The sequence below is a fragment of the Arachis hypogaea genome, chromosome 18 (genome assembly GCF_003086295.3).
Source record: "Arachis hypogaea cultivar Tifrunner chromosome 18, arahy.Tifrunner.gnm2.J5K5, whole genome shotgun sequence".
NCBI lineage: Eukaryota > Viridiplantae > Streptophyta > Magnoliopsida > Fabales > Fabaceae > Arachis > Arachis hypogaea.
The window spans coordinates 12,814,481-12,839,400 of record NC_092053.1 but is presented as its reverse complement, the minus strand read 5'-3'; the positions used below and the strand labels follow the sequence as shown (position 1 = coordinate 12,839,400).

Below are 24,920 nucleotides of genomic sequence, written 5' to 3'. Positions count from 1 at the left end.
GAATAAGTTTGAGTGAGAACAATTATCAAATTATTAAAATAATAATATAATAGAATGAATACATAAAAAATACCATAAAAAAACTATGACTTGTACCTTAAAAAGATAAATTTTGATGAAAAACGAAGAATACATTCTTATTCTATGAAGTAGTCAAGGAAGAATAACAAAGTAAAAAAAATACTTTAACTCTCAGATCTAGACCCATGAAAATTTTTTTTATATATAACCTTTAGTAGTACAAAAATAATTATAGAAATTAATTATTGATATTAATATCAATTTATCACTACCAACGTACGTGAGTATTATATTTATAGCAATTAGAAGTACAAATTTATGTTTTATTTTTTATTTTTTATTATTGATATCTTAATCCTTTTTAAAATATGTTTTATTTTTTTAAAATATAATGTGTGTACCGTTTAGACCTTTATTATTATTATTATTATTATTATTATTATTATTATTATTATTATTATTATTATTATTATTATTATTATTATTATTATTATTAATTTGTCACCATTTTAACGTGTGTATCAACTTGCCACTAATTATGATTGATTAAAAATTATTGTATAATAATTAAGAATTAGAATTATATCAGTTAATATAATTAGAATGATTAAAAATATTACTGATTGATATATAATTAGTAAAATCATGCATTAAATATTAATTTTAATATAAAGATAAAAAAAATACTTTTTAAATAAATTGAGAAGAGAGAGGTATGCATACTAGCACCAGAATACGTCAAATAAGCATTTTTTTAGCACCAAAATATTACCCGTTGTAGAATAATACAAGTATAATAACCCGTGCCATGCACGTGATAAGATTGAAATTATAATTTTAAGTTATTGTGTTAAAATTAATTTTAATGATAATTTTTTAATTAATAAAAAAATAACATGTTATGTAATTTTTTTTCTTAATATAGTGTTAATTGTATTAACTGTAAAATAGTTATTAACCGATATTAGTAATCTACTTTCTTCAATAAATCAGACATATATACTCAATATGACCATAAATAATATAGTATTACTTAAATCCACCAACAAAATTTTATATGTTGGTTTATTGTGAAGTAAAAACATATCAATATCAGCTCAAAATGAACAACAAATTAATAGAGAATACTAATGCAGAAAGTTTTGCAATAAACAATAAATAATTTAAACCTACTAAATAATAACTCAATACTATTCTTTGATGTCTGCAAAATATATACCTAAAATCACACTATATCAATGTTAGTATATAAAATTATATGATTAACGTAATTATAAAATTGTTTATCAGGAGAATAAAATACAAATTTTTATGATAATTTTAATATTTTCAAGCTATTAATATACAATAAGAGTGCATTATCTATTAGCACCTAGAATTTGTCAAGTTTTTTAATAGATAGTAATAAATTTTAATAAATAAATAAATTTAAGTAAGAGATTTCGTTATTACCTTTTCATTATAGGCTCTCAAAAACTTCTCTATATACCACATTCATCGTGCAGTTATCTTCCAACTGCTCATGATCTTCCAACAGCACTCGCAGACCATCTTTACTCGTTACCCTTGATAACACAACATACAATTTACCATGGGTGAAAACTGGCCTTGGAAGGTATATTCCAACTTTTGATAGAGTTTGTCCCTGAGACTTATTTATTGTCATTGCAAATGACATAATAATTGAGAATTGTCTTCTTTGAAACCTGACCGGTAATATTTCATTATTTAGAATTAGATTCAGTCTTGGGATAAGAACAATACTTCCATCTTTGTTACCGGTTAAAGTCTCACATTCTATCACTTGATTTCCCATTCTTCTAACTTGCATTCTCGTTCCATTGCACAAACCATTAGTTTGGTCTATATTCCGCAACAACATAACAAGAGTGCCAACCTTCACAACCAACTTGTGTGGCGGTAGACCTGAACAATTTATTTCATTTAGAATCTCCGGTGAGAAAGCATCTAATTCAAATTCCATATTTCCCTCCTTAGCACACACAGAGTCAGAACTTAAGTAGACTCTTTCTTGTCCAGGTAACCCTGCAGTCATCTTGTTGTTGACATCAGTGACACAATCCAGAGTTGGTGCAAGAATTGCTCTATCCTTGAAATAATTTTCAACGGATAAATTGGATAACATATCTGGATACACAAAATCAATGAAATCATCCAAAGCTGTCTCAGAGTTCTTAACCAAAATGTCAGATGGTATATGAACGATCGATTCACCATCTGTTGTATCATTAGCCAAACCATCACCAATTTTCAGTAGCCATTCAGCAAAATTTCTGAGTTCTTGTACGTTGTTGTTTTCACCCAATGACAATCTCATATTTTTTGTAAGTTTCAAAACCTTACAGTTATGCCACAAATTATAACTCATTCTTCGGAATCTTGCCCCCATTTTAGGTCAAGGTCGCAGATCAACAAATTTTTCTTTAATAAAATGAAGGCAAGATATAAAGTAACATGTCCATAATACCAATGCTATGTTTTAAAAGCCTCCAAACTTTACCCAGTGTAATTATCATATAAGTAATTTGTAACTAAACAAAATCAAAAGGAAGAGATTTAACTTATCACATGGATAAGATAGTTGGGCACATAGTCAATTAAAAAAAATACTTGCATTATCATCCTAGAAATAATTATGAAAACTGCTTGATGAGCTATTCTTTGGCAACCTTCCTCGTCTTTGTTGCTGAAAAATTGTAATCTTCTCCAGCATCATGAGTTGGTTGTGAAATCCAGTTTTCACTCTGAGCAACCTCAGAAGCACCACCAGAAGTAGCTGTAGATTCATCTGTAAAAAATTAAGCTGGGTTTGCAACTAAGTTATGCTTGTCCCATGTAATCATAGCACCTCCATCACCAGTTTCATTAACTGTATAATTTTTACCAGTAGAACTTGAATTTTGTCCATACATGATGGGTGTGATAGACTTGGAAGATTCAATTTCAGGTTGGTTGTCACCTACCTGTGAATCAACGTTCTATAAAATTGAAATTATAAGGAAAGTACATCTGAAATTAGGGATTTTTATATTATTTAAATATAAGGGGTAAACATATCAATGCTAATAAGAGATGTACATTATATCCCGCCAATTAATTCAATATTTTGTCAATACCTGAATGGTTTAATAATGTTAATGTTGTCACATACCTTTTTTCACAGATATGAATTGGATAAACAGTTTTGTAAAAATTAAATTGACGAAATTTTTTTTTGGTAAATATATTTACCTTATTCATATCTGAATAATCGGCTAGAAGTGTTATCATATCAGAATTTGCAGGGAAGAAGGCATCCTAATGAAATTTTAAAAACACAATGAGTATAATAAAAAGTAACATATATACCGTGCTTACTTTAAAGCTAAAATACCTGTTCAATACTGTACTTCTATTTGAAGGAATTGATTATGGCCTCATCGTGACACAACTTCACGACTGTAATAGAAACCAGTTGGAAAGAATTGATGTTCTCCAACTTCACATAAACTTTGAAAAGGAATGTTTTATTCTTGAATTTACTTAACTCTTCAGGAAATTCAATCCTGTTTCCACCCTATATTAAATTGAATTGAAGAACAATAAGTGTCAACAATAAAATATTAAGACGTGAGTTATAATGTTCATAATTAGTATGTAAACATGAAATTTTTTTTAATACCCTCATTATATGTTTTGTCCTCAGCTCTGCAACAGAAATATTTAGATACTCACTACCAACAGTTTCATACACGATGAATGATGCATAGGATTCTTCATCAGCAACCTTCAAATTTAGTGAATACCTATAAATAAAGAAAAAAAATATATTATCGCGAATCTCATTTAGTAAACACTGGAATAAGGTTTATTTCACAAATAATGCACACCTTGGAGTAAAATTCTGTGATTCAGTTTTGCATCTAGAATATTTGTAACCATCTCCTTCTTCTCTCATAGCCAAAGGACAAACATTGCAACTCTTGTACCACCAAGACTTTTCCAGAGAAAAATCCTTCATTACTCCAATGGTCACACAAACTGTTTTCTGAAATTTAATAGTTTAATAAATTAAATCAGTGTCACCAAATAATTACACTCCATAAAAAAATCTGGAAAAAGAAAATCTTTGTCTGTAATCAAGTTATATTAAAATATCTATAAGATCCCTAATCTCAGAAATTGGTTTGTATGGAGTCTTATTCAAAAAATCATCTTCCTCTGAATATGGAGCTCTTTACTCAATTCGTGCAACCGGTGTTGGTGCCCCTGTCTCAATAGCCATTATCTTTTAATCAAACAAAACCAAATTTGCGTTACAATTTTGAAGATGCAACCATACACAATTATACTTACAATATAACTGTAACTTTAATAAACCAAAAAAAATTCTAACCTTTGTCTGAATTTTTTAACTTCTTCCAAATCAGCATTGATCATCAACACAGAGTTGTATGTTGTATTTGAGACTCCCATTTTTGCTTGCATTACATAAACAATAATAATATTAGACTTTTCAAAACGAAGATCACTTTACCAAATTATTCTCAAATGAGCCAAAACTAACAGTATATCAACAGAGGCAAAAACATAATGAAGAAGAGGATAAAAGTAAAAGATGAAGAAAGAAAAAACAAACGAATAGCTGTTCTAGAATGGCGAAAGGGCGCACACAGATATGAAGCGGTAAGATGCAATGACAGCGGTTCTAGAACGGGGCGACGATGGCAAGCACATACGACTGGTTTCTTCTTTAGGTAATTGAGTAGCCGCTAGGTTTCCAATAGTAAGTGAGGGGAATTGCTACCCCAACAACGTGACTTTTCAAGGGAAGAGGAGAAGGTAGAATTATGAGGGTAGGCATTGTTGTCAGACTCGCGAGTTAACTCGTACGAGTTTATGAGTTTATGAGTTTAGGTAGTAGAATCGAGTTAACTCGGACACAAACTCGTTTCTGGGTAGACTTGGATAGACTCGAACAGAATCGGTCAAACTCGTGAGTTTGAGGGCGAGTCAATGAGTTTGATTTCGGTGCCCATTTTCGCCAAAACGGCGTCGTTTTGGACCGAAAAAAAAAAGAGAAAAGGGCGTCATTCATGTAACCCTAATCCCAATTCTCAAACGACTAACACATACAGAACACTCTCTTCTCCAAGCCCTCACTCAGTCACTCTCTTCTAGTCTTCTCCAAGCCCATTATTCTTCCCCACCATTGTCTGCGCTGCCATCCACCATTGTCTGCGCCGCCATGCCGGAGGCTGGACAGATCCACCGCCATCTTCTTCCTCTTGGTACAGCGCCGTCACCATCGTTCATGTCCACTCCTCAGTTCCTCGGTGAAGCTGAAGACTGCGCTGAAAGTTCCTCGACGCCTCGTTTTTTCCCACGCCGGAGCACTCGACGGGACGCTTCACGGCACGCTGTTCCTCGCCTTTGGAGTTTGGTCTACGTTCCTTGCCTGACGTCTCTGTTCTGCGGTTCTGAAATTCTGCACTGCCGATTTCGCTTCACTTCGGCAAGGGGTTCCGGTTGCAAGTTGCCTGAGCTGCCTCTCTTCTTCTTTGATTCTGCCTGAGCTTCCTTCTCCAAGGTAATTTTTTGAACAAATTTAAATAATAATTTTGGTATAATGGTATGATTTATGCCATTTTGATTCTGAAATTAACTTTTTAAAATTTTTTAGTTTGAATTCTGGTGTGATGAATGACGAAATATGGATTAATGAATCTGAATATCTGATAGTTACATATTTGTTAATGAATGATGAAATATGGATTACTGAATAAGCTCTGGTGTTAGATACTTAGACAGTTAGGCTGTTAGTTACTTAGATGTTTTTTTGTTAATGAATCTGAATATCTGAAATACTGAAACTCTGAAATATTAGTTTAGTTTAGTTTATTGAAAACTGAAATCTGAATTTAGGAAATCTGAAATGTTAGTTTAGTTTAGTTTATTGATTGCTGAAATCTGAATTTAGGAAATCTGAAATGTTAGTTTAGTTTAGTTTAGTTTATTGAAAACTGAAATCTGAATTTAGGAAATCTGAAATATTAGTTTAGTTTAGTTTATTGATTGCTGAAATATGAATTTAGAAAATCTGAAATGTTAGTTTAGTTTATTGAAATTTGAAATCTGAATTTAGAAAATCTGAAATGTTAGTTTAGTTTAGTTTAGTTTAGCTTAGTTTAGTTTATTGAAATCTGAAATCTGAAACTCTGGATAACTTTGCTAAATTAATTATTTGGTTTGTTGATTTAGGGATAAAAATACAAAATGTCTGAAACAAATGATGTTTCTGATGAAGATGGTGAAGATGATGATGTTGATGCCATGGAAGATGAAGATATTGGAGGATTTTAGTTTTAGACTTTTACTTTATTAGAACATTTAATTGTTGCTTTGTTATTTTCTTTTGTTTTTCGGTTGTGTTATATGAAGCTTTGATTGTGTGATTGTGTGTTTTATGTTGAACTAGATGCATATTTGTGAAGGATTTGAATTTGTGGTCTAGAATACTTGTTATAATTGTAGTATTATGTTAATTTATTATGTGTTTTGATATTAAAATTGTTAAGTTTGAATGCCTATATTATGTGTTTTGATATTAAAAAATTTATAACAGGTAAACTCGTACGAGTCGAGTCTAGGTCAGCTCCACGAGTTTACCTAGACTCGCGAGTTTGACAACCTTGAGGGTAGGTGAGGGAGTTGAATCACTGAATAGTTAGGTTAGGGAGTATTTGCTCTGTCTGTGATTGGGCTTGAGTGGCTTAGGGAGTTTTTGAGCTAAATAGAGTCAATTTGGACTGTGTCCCGTAAAAAAAAAAATCTATTTACGTTAATTTTTATTTTTTTATAGGTTATAGTTATTTATTAAATATTTATTTAATACATTATATGTTAATATTAATAGTATTTTTTAAAAGAATATTCATAAAAAAAATATAACATGATTATAAATATAATATAAATAAATATGTTAAATAAAAGGTTAAATCAATATGCTTATCAATGCCCTTGTTGAATTTTGCAAATTGGATAATAAGTATGTATTCAGTTGCTTGGTGATTACGTAGATAATTGAGTAATTGAGTTGCAAATTGATCCCACAGTGTGCATCTTATTTTTTCCTCATTTCTAAATAAAAGCAAAAATTAAGAGAAATAAATAATAATATATAATAAAAAATAAAATATTTTGCATATGAATAGACAATTGTTACAAAATAATTCTATTTGTGAAATTTTAAATCTTTACATACTGCAAATCATGGAGATCAACTACAATGTAATGACCACTTTTTCTTGCTTTTGACCATGATATAAGTTCTTTTCTGGTCAAGAGTCTAATAACATCTAATTGAAAAAAAATAAATTAAAAATATGAAATTAAGGACAAATAAATAAATAACACAATAAGAATAATAATACAAATTAACTACGTATCAAATAAGTTAGATTTTTCATTTGTTTGTCCCAATATATCAGCATGATCGAGAAAATTGAAATAATTGTTAGGAATTTTACGATCATCGACCGTATTTACTATACGTGACTCTTTCTTAAAAGTTATTCTACACACGTGTGCAGTCGGAAGATAAATTGCGCTTGATTCCTCAATAAGAAAATCTGAGAAGATATAAACCTTCCCCTCGATCAGATCATTCTTAAACATTTTTGCCAAATAATGCTTGATTGAACAATGAATTTTATCACACTGTAAAACAAATTAAAAATAAAGACTATTAGTACTTATAACTCTATTAAATAAACTTAAAATATGAACAAAAAATATTTATAAACTGGACCTAGCATCACTTGAAAAAATCATGGAGGATAATCAACTTACCTTATTGTAACACCCTACCACACAGAGTCTTATGCTTAAGTCATAAAACAGAGGTGGCGAGGTATTACGACCTCTAAAAATAAAATTTAGTATGTATAGTAGTGTAAAAAGATTTGTAACTAGGAGCCTTTGAAGAAAAAGGGGTAAATCAAAACCGTTAAATCAAAACGCGCAACACTCCGATCAATAACGTAAACGAAACAGATAAAGAGTAAGTTGACGCTAAGAGATACACAAAAGAGTGCCAAAATACATATATCAAGACTCAGGACTCGGCTTGCGAAAATAACCGGCCTGAGCATATAAGTATATATACATATATATAAGGTAATCCCAAAAGAACCCAAAAGACAAAATACAAAACCTGTTTCTCCAAAATAACCTCTAAGAGGAGTTAATACAAAATACATATACAGTAAAAAATGTAAGTATCTAAACAAGTATATAATAATCAAAATAAAATCCCCAAGGCTAAGGATCTCCGCCAAAAGGAAGTCTCCAGCATGCCTCAGCGAGGAGCAGCCTCTCGTCTTACATCTGAAAACCACAAAATCCGCATGGATGAGAACCGGAGGTTCTCAGCATGGTAACAGTGTCAAATATCTAACATGTAATGTCCTGGGAAAGCCGAAGGCAATCATAGAACTTCCAGATCATAATCAAAGCGTATGAACAATTCTAATCCATAAGAAACAAAAACAGGTAACTAACTAAGGGTCTCCATTCTAACTACAAATCCCCATTCCAATTCCTGCAAACCTCCCAACCACCAACAGTAATTGAGATGCAAACACAAGTATATCAAACAAAGAAATGCACAAGTAGGAAGCAGATAAGACAATTAGGCAATTAGCAAGTATAATGATGCAGTCAATTAGGCAATCCAGTCAAATCACATATAATGCATATGATGCATGCCTGTCCTAGTGGCTGATGAGTCTCATTTGTCGGTTATAAAGCCAGCCCGACAAGTCCTGGTAGCTAACCATTGGACTGTCCCTCTGTCGTGCATCCCCAACTCGAGTTATCTCATAACATAAACATCATATATACATATATCCAACACCCTTACTTGTGTATATTTACGGGGGCGAGCTCATCCGGAACTTTCACAGTGTCTGGCCACACTTACGACATAGGGTCAGCAGAGTATCGAGTCTCCACCTAGAGCACGTGGTGGCTAGCCACTGCTTTCACCCAGGGAAACTCGTATCTCAGATAGTTGGAGTGCAACAATCACAATAATCACAATTCAGCATATATGCATATAAATCACAGCCATATATTAACATTCATCTCAGCCATCTGGCTTACAAATCATAATCTCATAGCCGTAATCATCATCACACACCGCCATTCGGCTCATATCATACTCAGCCCTTTGGCTCATATCATATACAGCACTCCACCATACTCCTCAACACCTCATATCATCATCATTCACCATACTCATCACAACATCCCCTTTTCTTCCTCCACAAGTTATCCTATTTCCTAGTTTACTCTCATTTACTAGGCATTTTACATCAATTTAACATTTAGGGGATAAAATTGGGGATTTATAAGTGTGAAATAACATCTCGAAAGGTTACAAGCTTGTTGGGAATGTGAAAGACTTAAAAACAGTAGTTTTAGAAAGGGACTGGGTCGCGTGCGTACGCACAGGGGTGTGCGTGCGCACGCCCAGAAGCATTTTTAAACGTGTGAGTACGCACAGAAAGAAAAATCTCCAGGGTTGTGTGTGCGCACAAGGTGTGCTAGCGCCACCAACAGCAAGCCATTCCCAACGTGTGCGTGCGCGCAGCTCGCAAGGCTCCCTTGGCCATGCGCGTGCACAGAGCGTGCTAGCGCTCCCAACAGCAGCCCTGTTTTCGCGTGTGTGCACGCATAGGACTGTGCGTACGCACAGGCTCAAAATTCCGCGGGGTGTGTGTGCGCACAGGGCTGTGTATATGCACACAACCCAAAAATCATAAATTCTGCAGAAGTTATAGAATTCAGATTTTTTGCCCAAACTTCCAACGATCATATTTCCTTCCACGAAATTCAGATTTCAACCAAGTTTAAACCATTTAAAGCTTATGAAATTATCTTTCAATTAATATAAAAATCATCAAATTCCGAAAACAATAACTCAAGATATGATCCGTTGAAGTTTATCAAAATTCCATTTTCACCAAAACTCATAAACTCCCTATTTTCAAAACATACTCTTACCAATCCATACAAAATCAACCTAAAACTCAACCATTCCAATCATCAATCATTTCCAAACCTCTTTCAATCATCAATCCCCAATTCCATCATATTTTAGCCAAATCTCACATCAACATCAACATTTCATATACCAACTTCAAAACAAATATTCAATTTATCCATATCACATACAACATTACATACTTTACCCACCAATTCAACCATTCACAATCATTTCTACCATCATTCATACATATTTAACTCAATTCAAATTCCATCCTTCATGCATATTTAACTCAATCTAACTTATTCAATAACCACATCAACATTCCAAAGCCCTATCCTAGGGTCATTAGCCTACGTTTTCACACCACATTATATTTTAGATACAGGAAACCGAAACCATACCTTGGCCGATTTTCGTTCCACTCGGAACACTCTTGGATTCACTTTTTCCTCAACTTCCAATGTCCCAAAACTCCCAAAATCAGATTTTCAAGCACAAAACTTCTTCCCAAGCTTTCCAAAATCACCAATTAAACTCCAATACACATATATATAATGCCTAAGCCACAATATCACACCAAAACACAATAACTCAATATCCAATACCTTAAATTTAACATTTTCACTAGGGTTTGAGATGTCTTACCTTATCCAAGGATCAAAGAAGCAAGAACAAGTCTTCCCTTCAAGTTAATTTGAGCCTATAACATCTAAACTCGAAAATCTCAATACTTTACTCACTAAAATTTCGAAAATGAGGGCTGAGAATTCGAAGATGAATCTATGGCTTAACTCAAGAATAATGATATGAATTTTGTAGAGCTTGATGCCGCGGTCGTGTGGCCACAAATGGTGCATCAATCGGAGCTCCGGATCAAAAATTATGATCAATTGAATGTGGAATAAGGATTTTGGAACTTCTCCCCTTTTCCCTTTCTTAATTTCAGCGTGTTTGTTGTGTTTTGACTTTTGAGGGGAGAGAGAGCTGAGCTTCGTTAATGAATGAGGCTTGGCTGGGTCCTTGGCCCAACTTGGGTTCGGTTGGTCCGGTTTGACCCATTCAGCCCAATCTTGGGCCGATTTCTTTAAAATTGGTGTCGAAATTCTCGTTTTAATTTTCTCTATCATATTAAACCATAAAAACCTTATTTCTCACTTTCTAGAATATATTTTAATTTATGAGTTAATTAGCCATTAATTAACCGGATTTTACATTTATCATCTATGAGAACCATTTCTATAGGTATAAACCATCTTACTCTTGTCAAATTTGGATAGAATTTTCCATAACCTTATAATCCTTGCCTTTATTTTCCATTTTTTTCATTACATAATCTACCGTAGGTAATACTGTTGATAGAATCATAGTTAGTAACCATTGGGTATGAAAAATAATAAATAGAAAGAGAAGTATATCTGAGGTATGAATTTTTTAGATGATAAATAATTGTAACAATTCACTATTACGACATATATATATACACACACACACTAATTATACACGGTACGAATTTTTAATGGAAATACTTGCCACAATTAGAAAAAAATTATATAAATAGAGATACTTGCTAAGTATATATAAATGAGAAGATATATAAATATATATAATATAATTGCTATATATATGTAACAGATATAAATTGCTATAATTATAGAGACTTACTATAATTATATTAAATTTAATTATGAACGTAAATAAATAAAATAGATAATAATCAATATTATTTTTTTACATTTAATATTTACTATAATATAAAAAATATTGAGAAAAAATGTAGATACTGACTTTATTTTATTTTATTTTACGTCATAGATTTCTTTATGATTATATATGAATCACAATAAATAAGATGAATCGGTTGAGCAACTAACAAATTTAACGGATAAACGTTGTTTTCCATTTATGAAAAAAATGAGGTAACATGCATGCGTATATTAATATAGGAAGAATATATATTCAGAAGCATTTCTCTATTATATCACTTATTTACTCACAACTTTAAAATCTTCAAGAATATTCGATTGTATTATCCTTTAAGGCAAAAATCCATCCTTTATTTTCATTAAATATTTATATTAATTCAGTTAGAGAAATGTTTTAATAAAAGGAAAGATTATTATTATTATTATTATTATTATTATTATTATTATTATTATTATTATTATTATTATTATTATTGAATAATAACGATAATATATATATATATATATATATATATATATATATATTGAATTATCATTAATATTAAATTGGTTATTTATATATATATATATTTTTTTTGATAATAAAGGGGCCACAGGCCCAACGACAAGAAGAAGGCTAAACAATAATTACTCTTGGGAATTTAATTCCCCTTATATCTGCCAGAAGATGCATCATCAACAGTGACGGGGGATGCCTAAAAACGGTGACTCCCTCTTCCATTGTGTGTCCGAGCTTCGCCATTGAATCAGCACAAAAGTTTGACTCTCTATAGACATGTCTGATTTTTAGCTTTTCCAACCTGGTTTCAAGCTCCTTGATCGAACGAGCCAGAGACGAGTTTGCGTGAGTTTCAACTGAAGGCACCCCAACAATGGTGATAGCGCAGTGAGAGTCCGATTCCACCTCCAGGTTGGGAATACCCATCTCAACTGCAAGCTTGATCCCAAGATACATCCCCCAGAGTTCCGCCGTTGTTATGCTGCAGCAGCCTATATTCATGCAAAATCCTGCAATGAAATCTCCGTTCAGGTCTCTAAGTACACCACCACACGCTCCTCTGCTTCCTGGCTGGTACACAGAACCATCGACGTTCAGCTTGACCCACCCTTCCTCTGGAGGTATCCACCCAACTTGAATTTCCTTCGTAAGTCTCATATTATTAATTGAACCCTCTGTATTGCCAAAGGCTGAGACATAATTCTCTGATAATCTAGTGATTAAATTACAAAGTTGATTACTTTGCATGTTCTGGTTGTCAAAGATAAGCTCATTCCTGCACCTCCATAGAGTATTGCAGGTTGTAACAAAGTGGATGGTCCAAGAAGTCCCATTTTGCATATGAGAGATTAAATTCAGGTTTGTTCCTAACCATTCCTTAAAGTCCTGGTTAAAGAAAATATTCTGATAATCTCTATTTACCATGCTCTTCCAGATACTACAAGCAAAAGGACAGTCTCGTAATATATGGAGCAAGGTCTCCTCCTCTCTGTGACACCTCGGGCATCTGTCATTCTCGGTAAGGCCTCTTTTCTTTCTATTTGAATTTGTCAGAAGCACCTCATGGCTGAGTAACCAGGTAAAAGCTTTTAACCTCTGAGGTAGTTTAATTTTTCACAACTGTTTGAATGAGAAATCCGTTTCCTCGTTGCCGTTGTAGTAGAACTCGTAGGCTGATTTTATAGTGAAAACTCCATTAGGGGTCTGTAGCCACCCTGTTGTGTCATCCCCGATCCTATCAGTGGGTGCTTTAATTATTTGAATATGGTCTATGATTTCTTCTGGTAGCACACTTCGAATTGCCTCCCAGTTCCATTCCCCTTGGCTAGTAGCATAGTCTGCAACCCTCTTCTGTAGTTGTTCCTCACTAGGATTATTTAGAGCAACCTCTTCTAACCTGTGTATCCCTGGAATCTAGTGATCCTTCCAAAAGGATATCTTCTTACCATCTCCTATTCGCCAAATTAAATTCTGTTGAAAGTTCTCCCAGACTCTTGCAATTCCACTCCAAGCATTTGAGTTGCTGGTTTTGAGACGGATTTTAGGAATAATCTCCTCTCCACACCCATATTTCGTCCTCATTACTTGAACCCATAAAGCATCTCGGTTATGGATTAGACCCCAAGCAAGCTTCATTAGGAAAAGATTATTTGTTTCCTGCGCTTTTCGAATTCCTAACCCACCCTTTTCCTTGGTTCTGCACACCTTATCCCAGTTTATAAGGTGAATTCTTTTCCCCTCTTCACTGCTGCCCCAGAGGAAGTCTCTACAAATTTTGTCAATGCGGTTGCAAACTGCTGTGGGAATCTTCATAGTTTGCATACAGTAACTTGGGATAGTTGATAACACCGATTGAATCAACGTGCACCTACCTACTAGAGATAAGGACCTTCTTTTCCAAGACGCGAGCTTAGCCTGCATGCGATCGATGATAAATTGGAAGTGATGTTGATTACATCTTTCATGGATGAGTGGAACACCAAGGTATTTCCCCAAGTTAGCTGTAAGCGCGATTTCTAGCTCTTGACTCAGATGGTTTCTGATATTGTGGTTCACGTTCTTTGAGAAGAAGACGCAAGATTTATTCAGACTAATTTTTTGTCCTGAGCTCTCACAGAACTTCTTAAGCGCATCCTTGATCACTTGTACTTGTTTGATGTTTGCTTCAGCAAAGAGTACCAAGTCATCTGTAAAACAAAGGTGAGAGATTTTAGGTCCATTACGTGAAAGGGTAATAGGTTCCCATTTTTTTTCTACAACTAATTTATTAATTAAATGAGAGAGTCTTTCTATGCATAGAACAAAAAGATATGGGGATAAGGGATCTCCCTGTCTAATACCCCTCATTGGGGTAAAAGTCTCTGACGGCGAGCCATTCCACAGAAGATTCATGGTAGAAGATGTAATGCAGTGCTTGACTACCGAAATGATGGTATTTGGAACTCTAGCCTCCTCCAAAGTCTCTGTAATAAATCTCCAGCTCAATCTATCGTATGCCTTCTCTAAATCTATTTTTATAGCCATAAAGCTTTTACCATGATTTTTATTTCTCATTGTGTGAATCACTTCTTGCACCACAAGGATATTATCTGCACTCACTCGTCCAGGAATAAAACTCGCTTGAGTATTTGAGATGAGAGTAGGCATGAAGCTCTTTAGTCTTGAAGCCACAATCTTCGTAATAATTTTGTAACAAACATTACAGAGACTGATGGGTCTGAAGTGTCCAAAATTTTCAGGCGTTGGAATCTTTGGTATGATGGAGATGAGAGTTTTGTTGACCTCATCAATGTTACTAGGATCCCTAAATATCATCTTAACCCAAGTTACCAGGGATTCAGCCACTATGTTCCAAGAGTGTTGGTAGAATTTGGCTGGGAGACCATCGCTTCCTGGGGCCTTCCAGCTACCCATGCTAAAAACCGCATCTTTAACTTCATCAAAGGTCACCTCCTTTTCAATTTTCTCATAATCTCTTCTTTCTAGTGTTGGAAAGCAGCCACTGACTGCGAAGGGAGTTCCATCTGATTCTGCATAGTACAACTCTTTGAAAAAATTAACACCCCAATTCTTTAAGTAATCCACATCATCCACCCAATTCCCTTCTTCATTTTTCAAAGCAATCACTTTATTCCTCTTCCTCCTTCCATTAGCTTTTTGATGAAAGTATTTAGAATTTCTATCCCCAAACTTGATATATGTGCATCTAGACATCTGCATCCATTAGGCTTCCTCCTGTGTTGCTATGCTCTCATACTCTTTACATAGATCTTTTTGTAGTTTCTCTAGAAAGAGATTGCTAGAGAACGAGAGTTTATTGCTGATTCCCTCCAATCTAGCTATAATCTGCTATTTTTTGTGAAATATATGTCCAAAAACTTCCCTATTCCAGACCTTCATGTTATTTGTAACATCAGCAATATTTTGCAATAAATTGTTCCTATTGTTCCAGCTCCTCTCCACCATATTCTTATAATCATTATGAAGCACCCAAAGTGCCAAAAATCTGAAAGGTTTGGGTCCTCGGTCATGCTCCGCCATCTGAAAATCAAGAAGAATAGGTAAGTGGTCAGATTTTAACTTAGGTAAATGTCTTACTCCCACTTCCAAAAATCTGTTAGAAAAATCCAGGTTACTTAAACACCGATCTAATCTTCTCTTGACATTGCCCCTTTACCAGGTAAAGGGTGGGCCAGTGAAGCTTAAATCGTTAAGATCACACCTGTTAATACAGTTAAGAAAGATATTAGAGTCTTGAGATAAATTAAATGTACTCCCTGTGTCATTTAAAGTGAGGACAGAGTTAAAATCACCCCCTAAACACCATGGTCCTTCAATAGTTCCAGCAATGTCTTCCAATCCTTTCCAAAGCTCCCTTCTTCTTCCCACCTGTGGGCTGCCGTAAACAGCTGTGAACATCCATCGTTGATCCTTATCCCATTGCACTTCAAGGTGTATGAACTGCTTATGTACTATAATTGGTTTTATCGTCCACTTATCTTTCATCCAAAGGCACCAAATTCCGCCAGAAAAACCCTCAGCTTCGCTAACACACCAATCATCAAAACCTAAGTTCTTTATAATATTTTCTGCTTTCCTGCCTGAAACATGAGTCTCAAGAAGGACACAAAAGCAGCTATGATATCTATATGTTAGATCCTTAATCATAGAATTGAGCCCCTTAGCTGAGGCACCTCTGCAGTTCCAAATTAAAATATTCCTCGTCATAAAAGAAAAAAAGTAAAAAAAGACAAATCAAAGAGTATAGAAGCTCCCTGGCCAAAGAGACAGACTTAGTCATCCATAGGCTTGGGACTATATTCCTCTTCCTCGTCTTCTCCAACCGGAATTTGCACTGGCTGCTTGTCATGTCTGCCATCCATAATCATGTTCATATATTCATCCTGATTTATTTCTGGTGGTTTGTCCTTGAGAGTACCACTGCTTTCTCCTTCCGGTCTGCCTCCACCCATGGTCTTGGCAATAAGATTGCTTAGAAGAGGGTTGAAAGGTTCGTTGAAGTCAATGTGGTTTCCTTGCTGATGGCTTTTGTAAATGCCCTTCAATAGATTATTGAACTGATTCCAGTATTCCTGATGCTCTTTATCTTGTTTCCTTGATCCCTCTTTATGGTTGTGTTCTTTTTCCCCTTTGGGTGCTAAAGGTTGCTGGACATCTTTTATTCTTCCAGATTTTGGTTGGACAGCAGAGAACTTCCTGCTATTCTCAGTATTTTTTCCTTTATTTGCTTTGTTAAACATATTTTTCTTATTTCCTGCACCTTGTAATTTCAGAGATGCTTCCACCCTACCTCCTTGCTGGTCTTCCTTGCTTGTTTGGTTCCCACCTTCTTTCTTGCCCAAATTGGCAATATCTTGTTTTTCCATATTTGTTTTCTGGTTGTTTTCTTCATCGACTAGTATGCCAAATCTGTTTGCATTAACTGCTTTCTTTTTCTCCTCATTAAATTCTCCAGATCTCTGTTTATTTCTTCTTTGGGGCTTCTTCACAATCATCCACGGGCCAAAGGACCCCACCTTCTTACTTGTATCAGCTACCTTATTTTTGGTAAAAATCTTAGAAGATTGCTCATTATTAGCAACGGCTTTCTCCTCAAGACCAGCCCCCTGATTTTTCTCCATCACAATTTCTTTCCCTTTCTGGTTTGGAATTGGAATCTGTTCGGAAGTGTTCTGAGCAGGAAGATCTCCGGCAGCTGCATGACGGTTCTGTTGGTCAAGCCTTGTTTCCTTCTGCCCTTTTTTATTTTCATCCGGACAGCCCTCTATTCGGTGACCGTATTTACCGCAATTAAAACAGATTTGATGTAGTCCTTCGTACACAAGGTTGAATTCTTTCCCAAGTGCTGAGAAGGACGGCACCAATTTTTTCCGAATATCGATCTCAACACAAATCCTTGCAAACTTGCCTCTTGAATGTATAGAAGTGTGTTCATCTACTTTCAGCATAGTTCCAATAGATTTACCCACCTTCCATAAGAAATATCTATTGTATAATTCTGCGGGGAGATTTGGGATACGTACCCAAACTGCTACCTTTTGAACCTCATTTTCCTTCGGGATGAACAAAGGTCTCCATCTCTGAATAAGGAGATAATGATCAGCAATCATCCATGGTCCTTCAAAGAAGGCATGCGCATAGTCTCCCTGGTTCGAGAAGCGGATCAAAAAATATCCTCCTTCTAAGTCCATGACATGGACTGCCCCCTTCTTGGACCATTTTCTATTAACCCATCTCTCCATAATAGGTAGGTTCAGCTTCTTTCCCAGAGGTTTCACTATGAGTGATTGCTTCCATGGTCTACACCATTCGTCATACTCTTCGAGCGTAACTTCGATTTTTGGCATAGGATTGAAGGGAGTCTTTTCATCTTCCTCTGATTCCATCAGATCTTCCTCAGAAAGATAATCTTCTGCTACCATGTCCACAATCTCTTCTGGATTCAGTTTGTCTAAACCATTGCTTATCAGTCTGTCTTTATAGGAAGCCTTCGTTGCTTGTTCCGGAATGGTCTCCTGAACACCTACTTCTTCTGGCACGCTGTGTCCCTCCTCCATAGTCTCTTCAGCCGGTTCTATGGTCTGTTCTTTGTCCTCCATCTGATTCTCTTCTTGTATGAATTCATCCATCTTGACCTTTTTGGTACTCCTTGCCACCAGATCTTCTTCTTCTGGTGACCTTTTTTCTACTTCAGAACTCAAACTTTCAGTAGACATTTGTCCTTATTCGGTTATTTATATATATAATCATATATATATTTATTGTTGCTTCTACAATCATGTAATAATCTTTCTTTTTATTTGTTAACTAATTAAACTTGATTATTTATATTAAATATATTTAATGATTATTAAAAATTAATCATATAATTATCATTATTAATAACCAGTTATTAATAACTAATTTATATTTCTCTAAAATATAATTTTTTATCTTTTTATTATTATTATTATTATTATTATTATTATTATTATTATTATTATTATTATTATTATTATTATTATATAGGTCACCATTAAGATAATAACTTGTCACTAATAAAATTTTAGGATAATGAATAAGAAATAGAATTATATCAATATAATTAAAATCAATATAATTAAAATAGTTAAAAATATTTTTGATTGATAATTAGGTTAATAATACATTAATTATTGATTTTATATAATTATAATAAAGATATCTTTTAAATTAGTATAATTATGGATTATTCATTAAATGCTAAGTATAATATTGTTATATAATTATAATAAAGATAATTTTCTGAAATAAATTTAAAAGAGATTAGTATAATTATAATAAAGATATTATCTTTTAAATTAGTATAATTATGTATCATTCATTAAATACTAATTATAATATAATTATATCAATTAAAGATATTTTTTAAAAATAAATTTAAAAGAGAGAAATAGTGCAATCATTTTGAAGAGAAAATGGATTCACGAAAAAATGACACATCACCATTATAAGTTGGAGGAAAACCCAATTTTAATATATTAAGTAGATAGATATATAGATAATGATTATTAGCATTTTGGATAAAAAATTGCATCGTATTAATTAAACAGCACTAACATTTTATTTGGCATTCCGTACTCATTGAATCACATTTTTATATATAAATATACAAGAATATAAAATCAATTGTAGTCTAATGGTCTAAAATAAATTGTGTATAAACAGTTTTCATGACCTGAATTAACGGCTATGTAAAACACACACACTTGGTACCTGTGCTTCTAGCTAGCAAGTGGTATATGCACTTACACCGTTGATTATTATTGATCTACATGATTAAGAAAAACCAAGATGATCATTAATACTTTGTCCCGAATTCACTTAGTCGTTTTGGATCTTGCAAGACATTTTTCTGTCATTAAAGGATGATCATTGTTGTAAATGGGTGTTAATAATTAAGGTCTTAATACCTACACCTAACAGTGATGACTTGTTATAAGTCGTCACAATTTCTCAAACTAATCGAATTATTAAGATATTTAGAGATATACAATCTGGATAACTCTTAATTAAGGGCCAAATAAACTAGGGTTAAGGGTTTAGACTTTAGACAACTAAATTGCAAGTTGAGTTTTATTTTGATTTCCAATCATAACAATGCAACAGGAGACTTTCAGATGATGAATTTTCCCATCACCTAACTTATTATTATTTCAGTTTTTTTTTCTTTTTCACTTTTTTATTACCATAGTTTTTAAGAAAGTGAGAGAATCAGAGATTGAACAATTGCTTATTATTATACTAATAAACAATCAAATCAAACAGTAACAACATATAGTATAGTTTCTTAGCATTATTATTACAAAGTATATTGACATTGTTACATCCACCATCCTCGAATAATGTTCATTTAAAATTTACGAGGTTGCTTTACAAAGTTGTGAGATGGAGACACATGTATATACAGGGAACATATATATAAACCATATATAGAATTACGAGAATCTATTATATTAGATTATGCATGTGGCTTCACAGTTTCAAACTTTATTAAGCACTGTACTACACACAAACACCATATATAACTTTCTTTAATTAATTTAAAGAAGATTTTAGTGCTAAGACATGGCCTTGCCCATTCCTTAATTCTCTTCGCCATTTTGACTTTGTACTTTGGCTTGCATTAAAGGGTATCCTAACTAAATCGCCGCAAATGGTTTAAATTTTAAAACACAATCACCACTATTGCCTATATATGCCTTTGACATCATCAATAGGACTTCAAATTAAAATTTCCTAGCTAAGTGGTGAACTCTAGAATATTGCTACTTTACTACTTAGTTAGTGTATGTATACATAGTGAGGGCATATAAATGATGGGTTTGCCTCTTATCTTTTAATTTAAACTTAACTTGACAAGGACTTAATTAGGTTAAATTTAATATTTGGGTGTGTGTGTGTATAAAATTATTTAATATATATTTACTTTAAAGTATATGCATATATACAAAATTTTGAAATTTTAGAAGTATATCAATTTAATTTCAAAATATATTTGTAATCCATATTTTTAAAACAAATTATATTGATAAAATACTTTTTAAGTTATATAATTATATTAATTTAAATATTAAACTTCTATAATTTATCTTTAATTCTTTAAAAAAACATTTAAGCCTAAATATTTGTTTCCGACTAAGCCTAAAAATATATCAAGTTAAAATTTCAAGATCCTCAAATGCACAACTGGCCAAATTTGAATGCCGCCCTTTTATAGAAAATTAAATGTATTCAATATAAGTAATTTTCATCAAACTGAGTCATCACTAGCTACCAACTAAGTCTATCGATGAAAATTAAGTAGATCTCACTTTAGATTCGGTCATTTAATTAGAATTGCTTAGTTGTGTATGTTAGATTATCATTTACTCAACACGAATGCAAGTTGAGTATTAGAAACATGTCTCAAAATGGTCGCATTTAATTATTTTTTGGTGTAATTATAATTAGCGATTTAACTGTGTAAGTGTAACTTAAGGTGTTTTCTTTTGGCTGTACATCAATTGGAACGATGTTTATCTTAATGACAATGTTAAAGAGATAATGGATGTTCTAAGTTTGATATTGCTTTGAATATTAGGATGATTAATTAAATAGTTTATTTGATAATTAGTAAGTATATATAGTGATGTTTTGTTTATAGTTGTACTTATCAGACTTCGTCATTCTCTTTTTTGGTGTCGAAATCTTTGCAAAATTATCAAAAAAAAAAAATGTCGCATTTTATTATTTGAGGTGGAAAGCAAGTGAACTGGCCGGTTAGAAGATGAGTAATTATATAACTGTATTTCTTTCTTTTTTTTTTGAAGTGTGTGTGAATTAACTCGGTCAACTCAATTAGATTGGTGTTTCATTAAGCGAGTAGGAGTCTCTCAAACACAAATAATTTCTGATTAAATGATTAAAATACCATCTTATCAATCCCATAAAGTCTCAAGAATTATAGCCTCTGCATGTCCTATTACTATTTTCTTAGGATCTTCAATCCCTTGTATATATATATATGGAAACCATGGAGAAGTAAAAAATTGTTAAAAATAATTAATTAGCATACAATAAAAAATTGATGAAACCATTTCACTTATCACAAAAGTGTTAAAATACATAAATGTGAAAGAGTGCAACTCGAATAATATTAAAAACCACAACAAATTAAACTAGCAATCTTTATATCTATCTAGGGTAAAATTTCTATTATTATTTATTTATTATTGTATTACAATGGTAAGAACTATAAAAATTAGAATATATGAGACTGTGTTCATAATAAAATATCTCAACGAACATACATTAGGTAGTGTTTAGAAGAGAAATTAAGACTGAGAATTATAGACCAAGAGACAAAAACCGAAGTAAAAATTTTTATATTATATTTGGTATAAAGTGTACAGTCATATTTCAATATTTGGTTTAGTAGGAGTAGGTGTGGTCATAAAATAAGGGAGTAGGGATAGAATAAAATGAAAATTTAAAATGTTAGACAAGAGTATTTTGAAAAATAAATGTTATTAAAGTTTTAATTTCTGTTTCTAAAAATTTTAGTCCCGTGTGTTTTTACTTGCTGGAGGTACGAAAAGATTGAAATTTTAGTTCTAATCTATGGTCATCAAATACAATACTCAATTTCAGTCTCTCGATCTTAATTAGAAAATAAACACAACCTTAAAGTTTCAATCTTTGTCTCTTTTAAAATTTTAGTCTCTTTTATCTCTACTTTCTAGAGATACCGAAAAAATTGAAATTTTGTGTCTCAAAAATAAATTTAATTATAGTCTCTAACTATCAAACACAATATTAAATTTTAGTCCCTCAATCTCAATTTCAATATTTGAAAATAAATACTACCTAAATGAAAACAGATAAATAATACAATAAATTGCATAACAGGTAAATTAGATACGAAAAATAATTATAATATTATATTATATATCTCATTGCAGAAGATATCAAAAGGCACAATGCAAAAAGTTATAAATGAGCAAATTAAAAACCTAACTAATGGTAAAAACTCACATTTAATTATCTTTATATGAAATTAATAATTAAAAATTGTTAGATAATAACTACTTAATTAAATATGTTAAATTATTTAACAATTTTCATCTATCAATTTCATATATAGATAATTGTATCTAATTCTTCACCCTCATTAATATATTCATTCTCTTGATGAACGTACAATTTTATTAGAAAATATGAGTAAGAAAGAAAAAAGAGTAAAGGGAGACATTTACTCTGCAAAAACAAGTATGGATAATGGACATGGTCATCACTACTCATTATGCTTAGGGTTTGGTCCTCCGGGTGAGACCCTATCCCCAAAAGAAATCCGAGTTTTCATATGCTTTGCTCGATCAAACCTTAGATTATGCAAGAGGCGCTGCCCTTCCAGATTCCTAGCCTCCAGACTCATCAACATGGTTGAGATCATCAACATAAGAATTACACATAATTTAAAAACTCGTCCTCTATTCGTATTTGCCATGCATGCAACAATGATGATAATATGTATATTGTTATGTGATCAAGAGGTTATATACGAATTTGAAATGGGAAACGCTCAATTTAGGGTCTGAGAGTGCATGCTATAGAATCATGCTCACTCTCCTGGCTACTATTTATACAAGACAATAAACAGAAGAATTATATTCTTACCTTTTTTTTTTTTGTTAGAGTGCATAACCTAATAATTAAGCAATGCAAGGAGGAACCTATATTATTATGCATTAATATACATGTATATTTTCTTGTACACTTTTTACTTTTGATATTAAAAATAATTTATAAAAATAAAAAAAAGAAGTATCTTTTATATTATAAAAAAATGTATAAAAAATATTTTAAAAAATATGTAAACATTATTTCCCATTAACAAGAGTATTAGGGGGAATATAAACGTTAAAGTTATTGTTACGAGGGTTACCTTGAAATGATGATTTGGACCTGAACGTGAGGTCTAAACCTTTTATGAGGCATCGGTTGATTTGTTCTTGTGTCGAGGTGCTGCTGTCCGAGTTCCTCGTGAGAAGGTGGGGGGTTTAGGCAGGTTTTTAGCATATTAGAACATGAATATACTTGAGGGGTGTCAGTGCATTTATAGTAGAGTTGATAACCACCTTTGTTGGAGTAGTTCCACCTTTATTGATGGATAACTGTTCTCTTTATCTTAGGAGTTTGTTAGAATCTATCTTTCAGGGAAGATAGAGATAGTTGGAGAGATTCGCAGAGGTAGTTACTTGTTTGGACAAGTAGAGTTGAGTTTCCTTTGTTGTGTCTGACCTCTTCAAAGAGGTTGGGTATACGGTAGAGACCACCTCTTTGGGTTAGGCCTTTTACCTTTATTGGACCCGGCTTTTATGAATTTGGGCCAGGGTATGAACAGTGTCCCTGTGTGAATCCAAGCTTTATATGAGGTCGAGTTCAAGCATTTAGTGGCTTCAGTTTCGACGTCGGGTACGCCATCTTCAAGAGGTCGAGTACTCGACATACTTTTGAAAATTTGAATGCTGTCTCTTTTAATGAGGGGCGAACATTTCGCGACAGTTTCCTTGAGATCTGAGCACGTCTTTAAAGAAGGGCATGAAAGGACTATTTTGTCCTTTCTCTCTTATAAAAATGCTTCAGCTCTTCTTCTTCTTCTTTTCCCATTTTTGAAAAAGGTTTTCCTTGCTCCCTTCATTGAAAAAACTTTCTCACTTCCTTTCTTTGTTTCTTTCGCAACTATTTTTTGTTTTTTCAAGATTTTCTTTATCTTGATTCGTTCGAAAGAGCATTTAGTGAAAAGGATCGTCCGTGTCTTTGCTACTTGACGTGCCCCTTTCCTTCTTCGAATTCTTCAACAAGATTGGTATCCTTGACTCTTGGCTCCTTTTTGCGTAACTATTTTTTGGTCTTTGTGAATCTATTTGTATTGAAGCGACCTTATGGGTAGTAGTAGAGGTTCTTCGTATTGTTGGTTTTGTTTGTATCTTTAAAGTTTTTTTTGAAAAAATTGTTTGCTGCTGCCGCTTTGTCTACAAATAAAGAACTCCTTGTTGAAACTGCTTTTTGTCATTTGTGGTGTGTTTGAACTATGTTTCTAGAGTTTTGAGGGACTGTAGCC

The 24,920-nt window shown here is 32.9% G+C and overlaps 2 protein-coding genes across 2 annotated transcripts; both read right to left on the bottom strand.

Annotated features, from left to right (window-relative positions):
* Window positions 1-1,480: 1,480 nt before the first annotated feature.
* On the bottom strand, window positions 1,481-2,431 carry LOC140181244 (uncharacterized). Its single transcript, XM_072224769.1, has one exon. It carries the CDS (start codon window positions 2,429-2,431, stop codon window positions 1,481-1,483), a length of 951 nt encoding a protein of 316 aa, XP_072080870.1.
* Window positions 2,432-15,499: 13,068 nt separating this feature from the next.
* On the bottom strand, window positions 15,500-16,444 carry LOC114925766 (uncharacterized). The gene is made up of 3 exons (XM_029294875.1): window positions 15,999-16,444; window positions 15,671-15,890; window positions 15,500-15,622 (listed from the first exon to the last, which is right to left on the bottom strand). Exons 1-3 carry the CDS (start codon window positions 16,442-16,444, stop codon window positions 15,500-15,502), a joined length of 789 nt encoding a protein of 262 aa, XP_029150708.1.
* Between the last annotated feature and the right edge of the window lie 8,476 nt (window positions 16,445-24,920).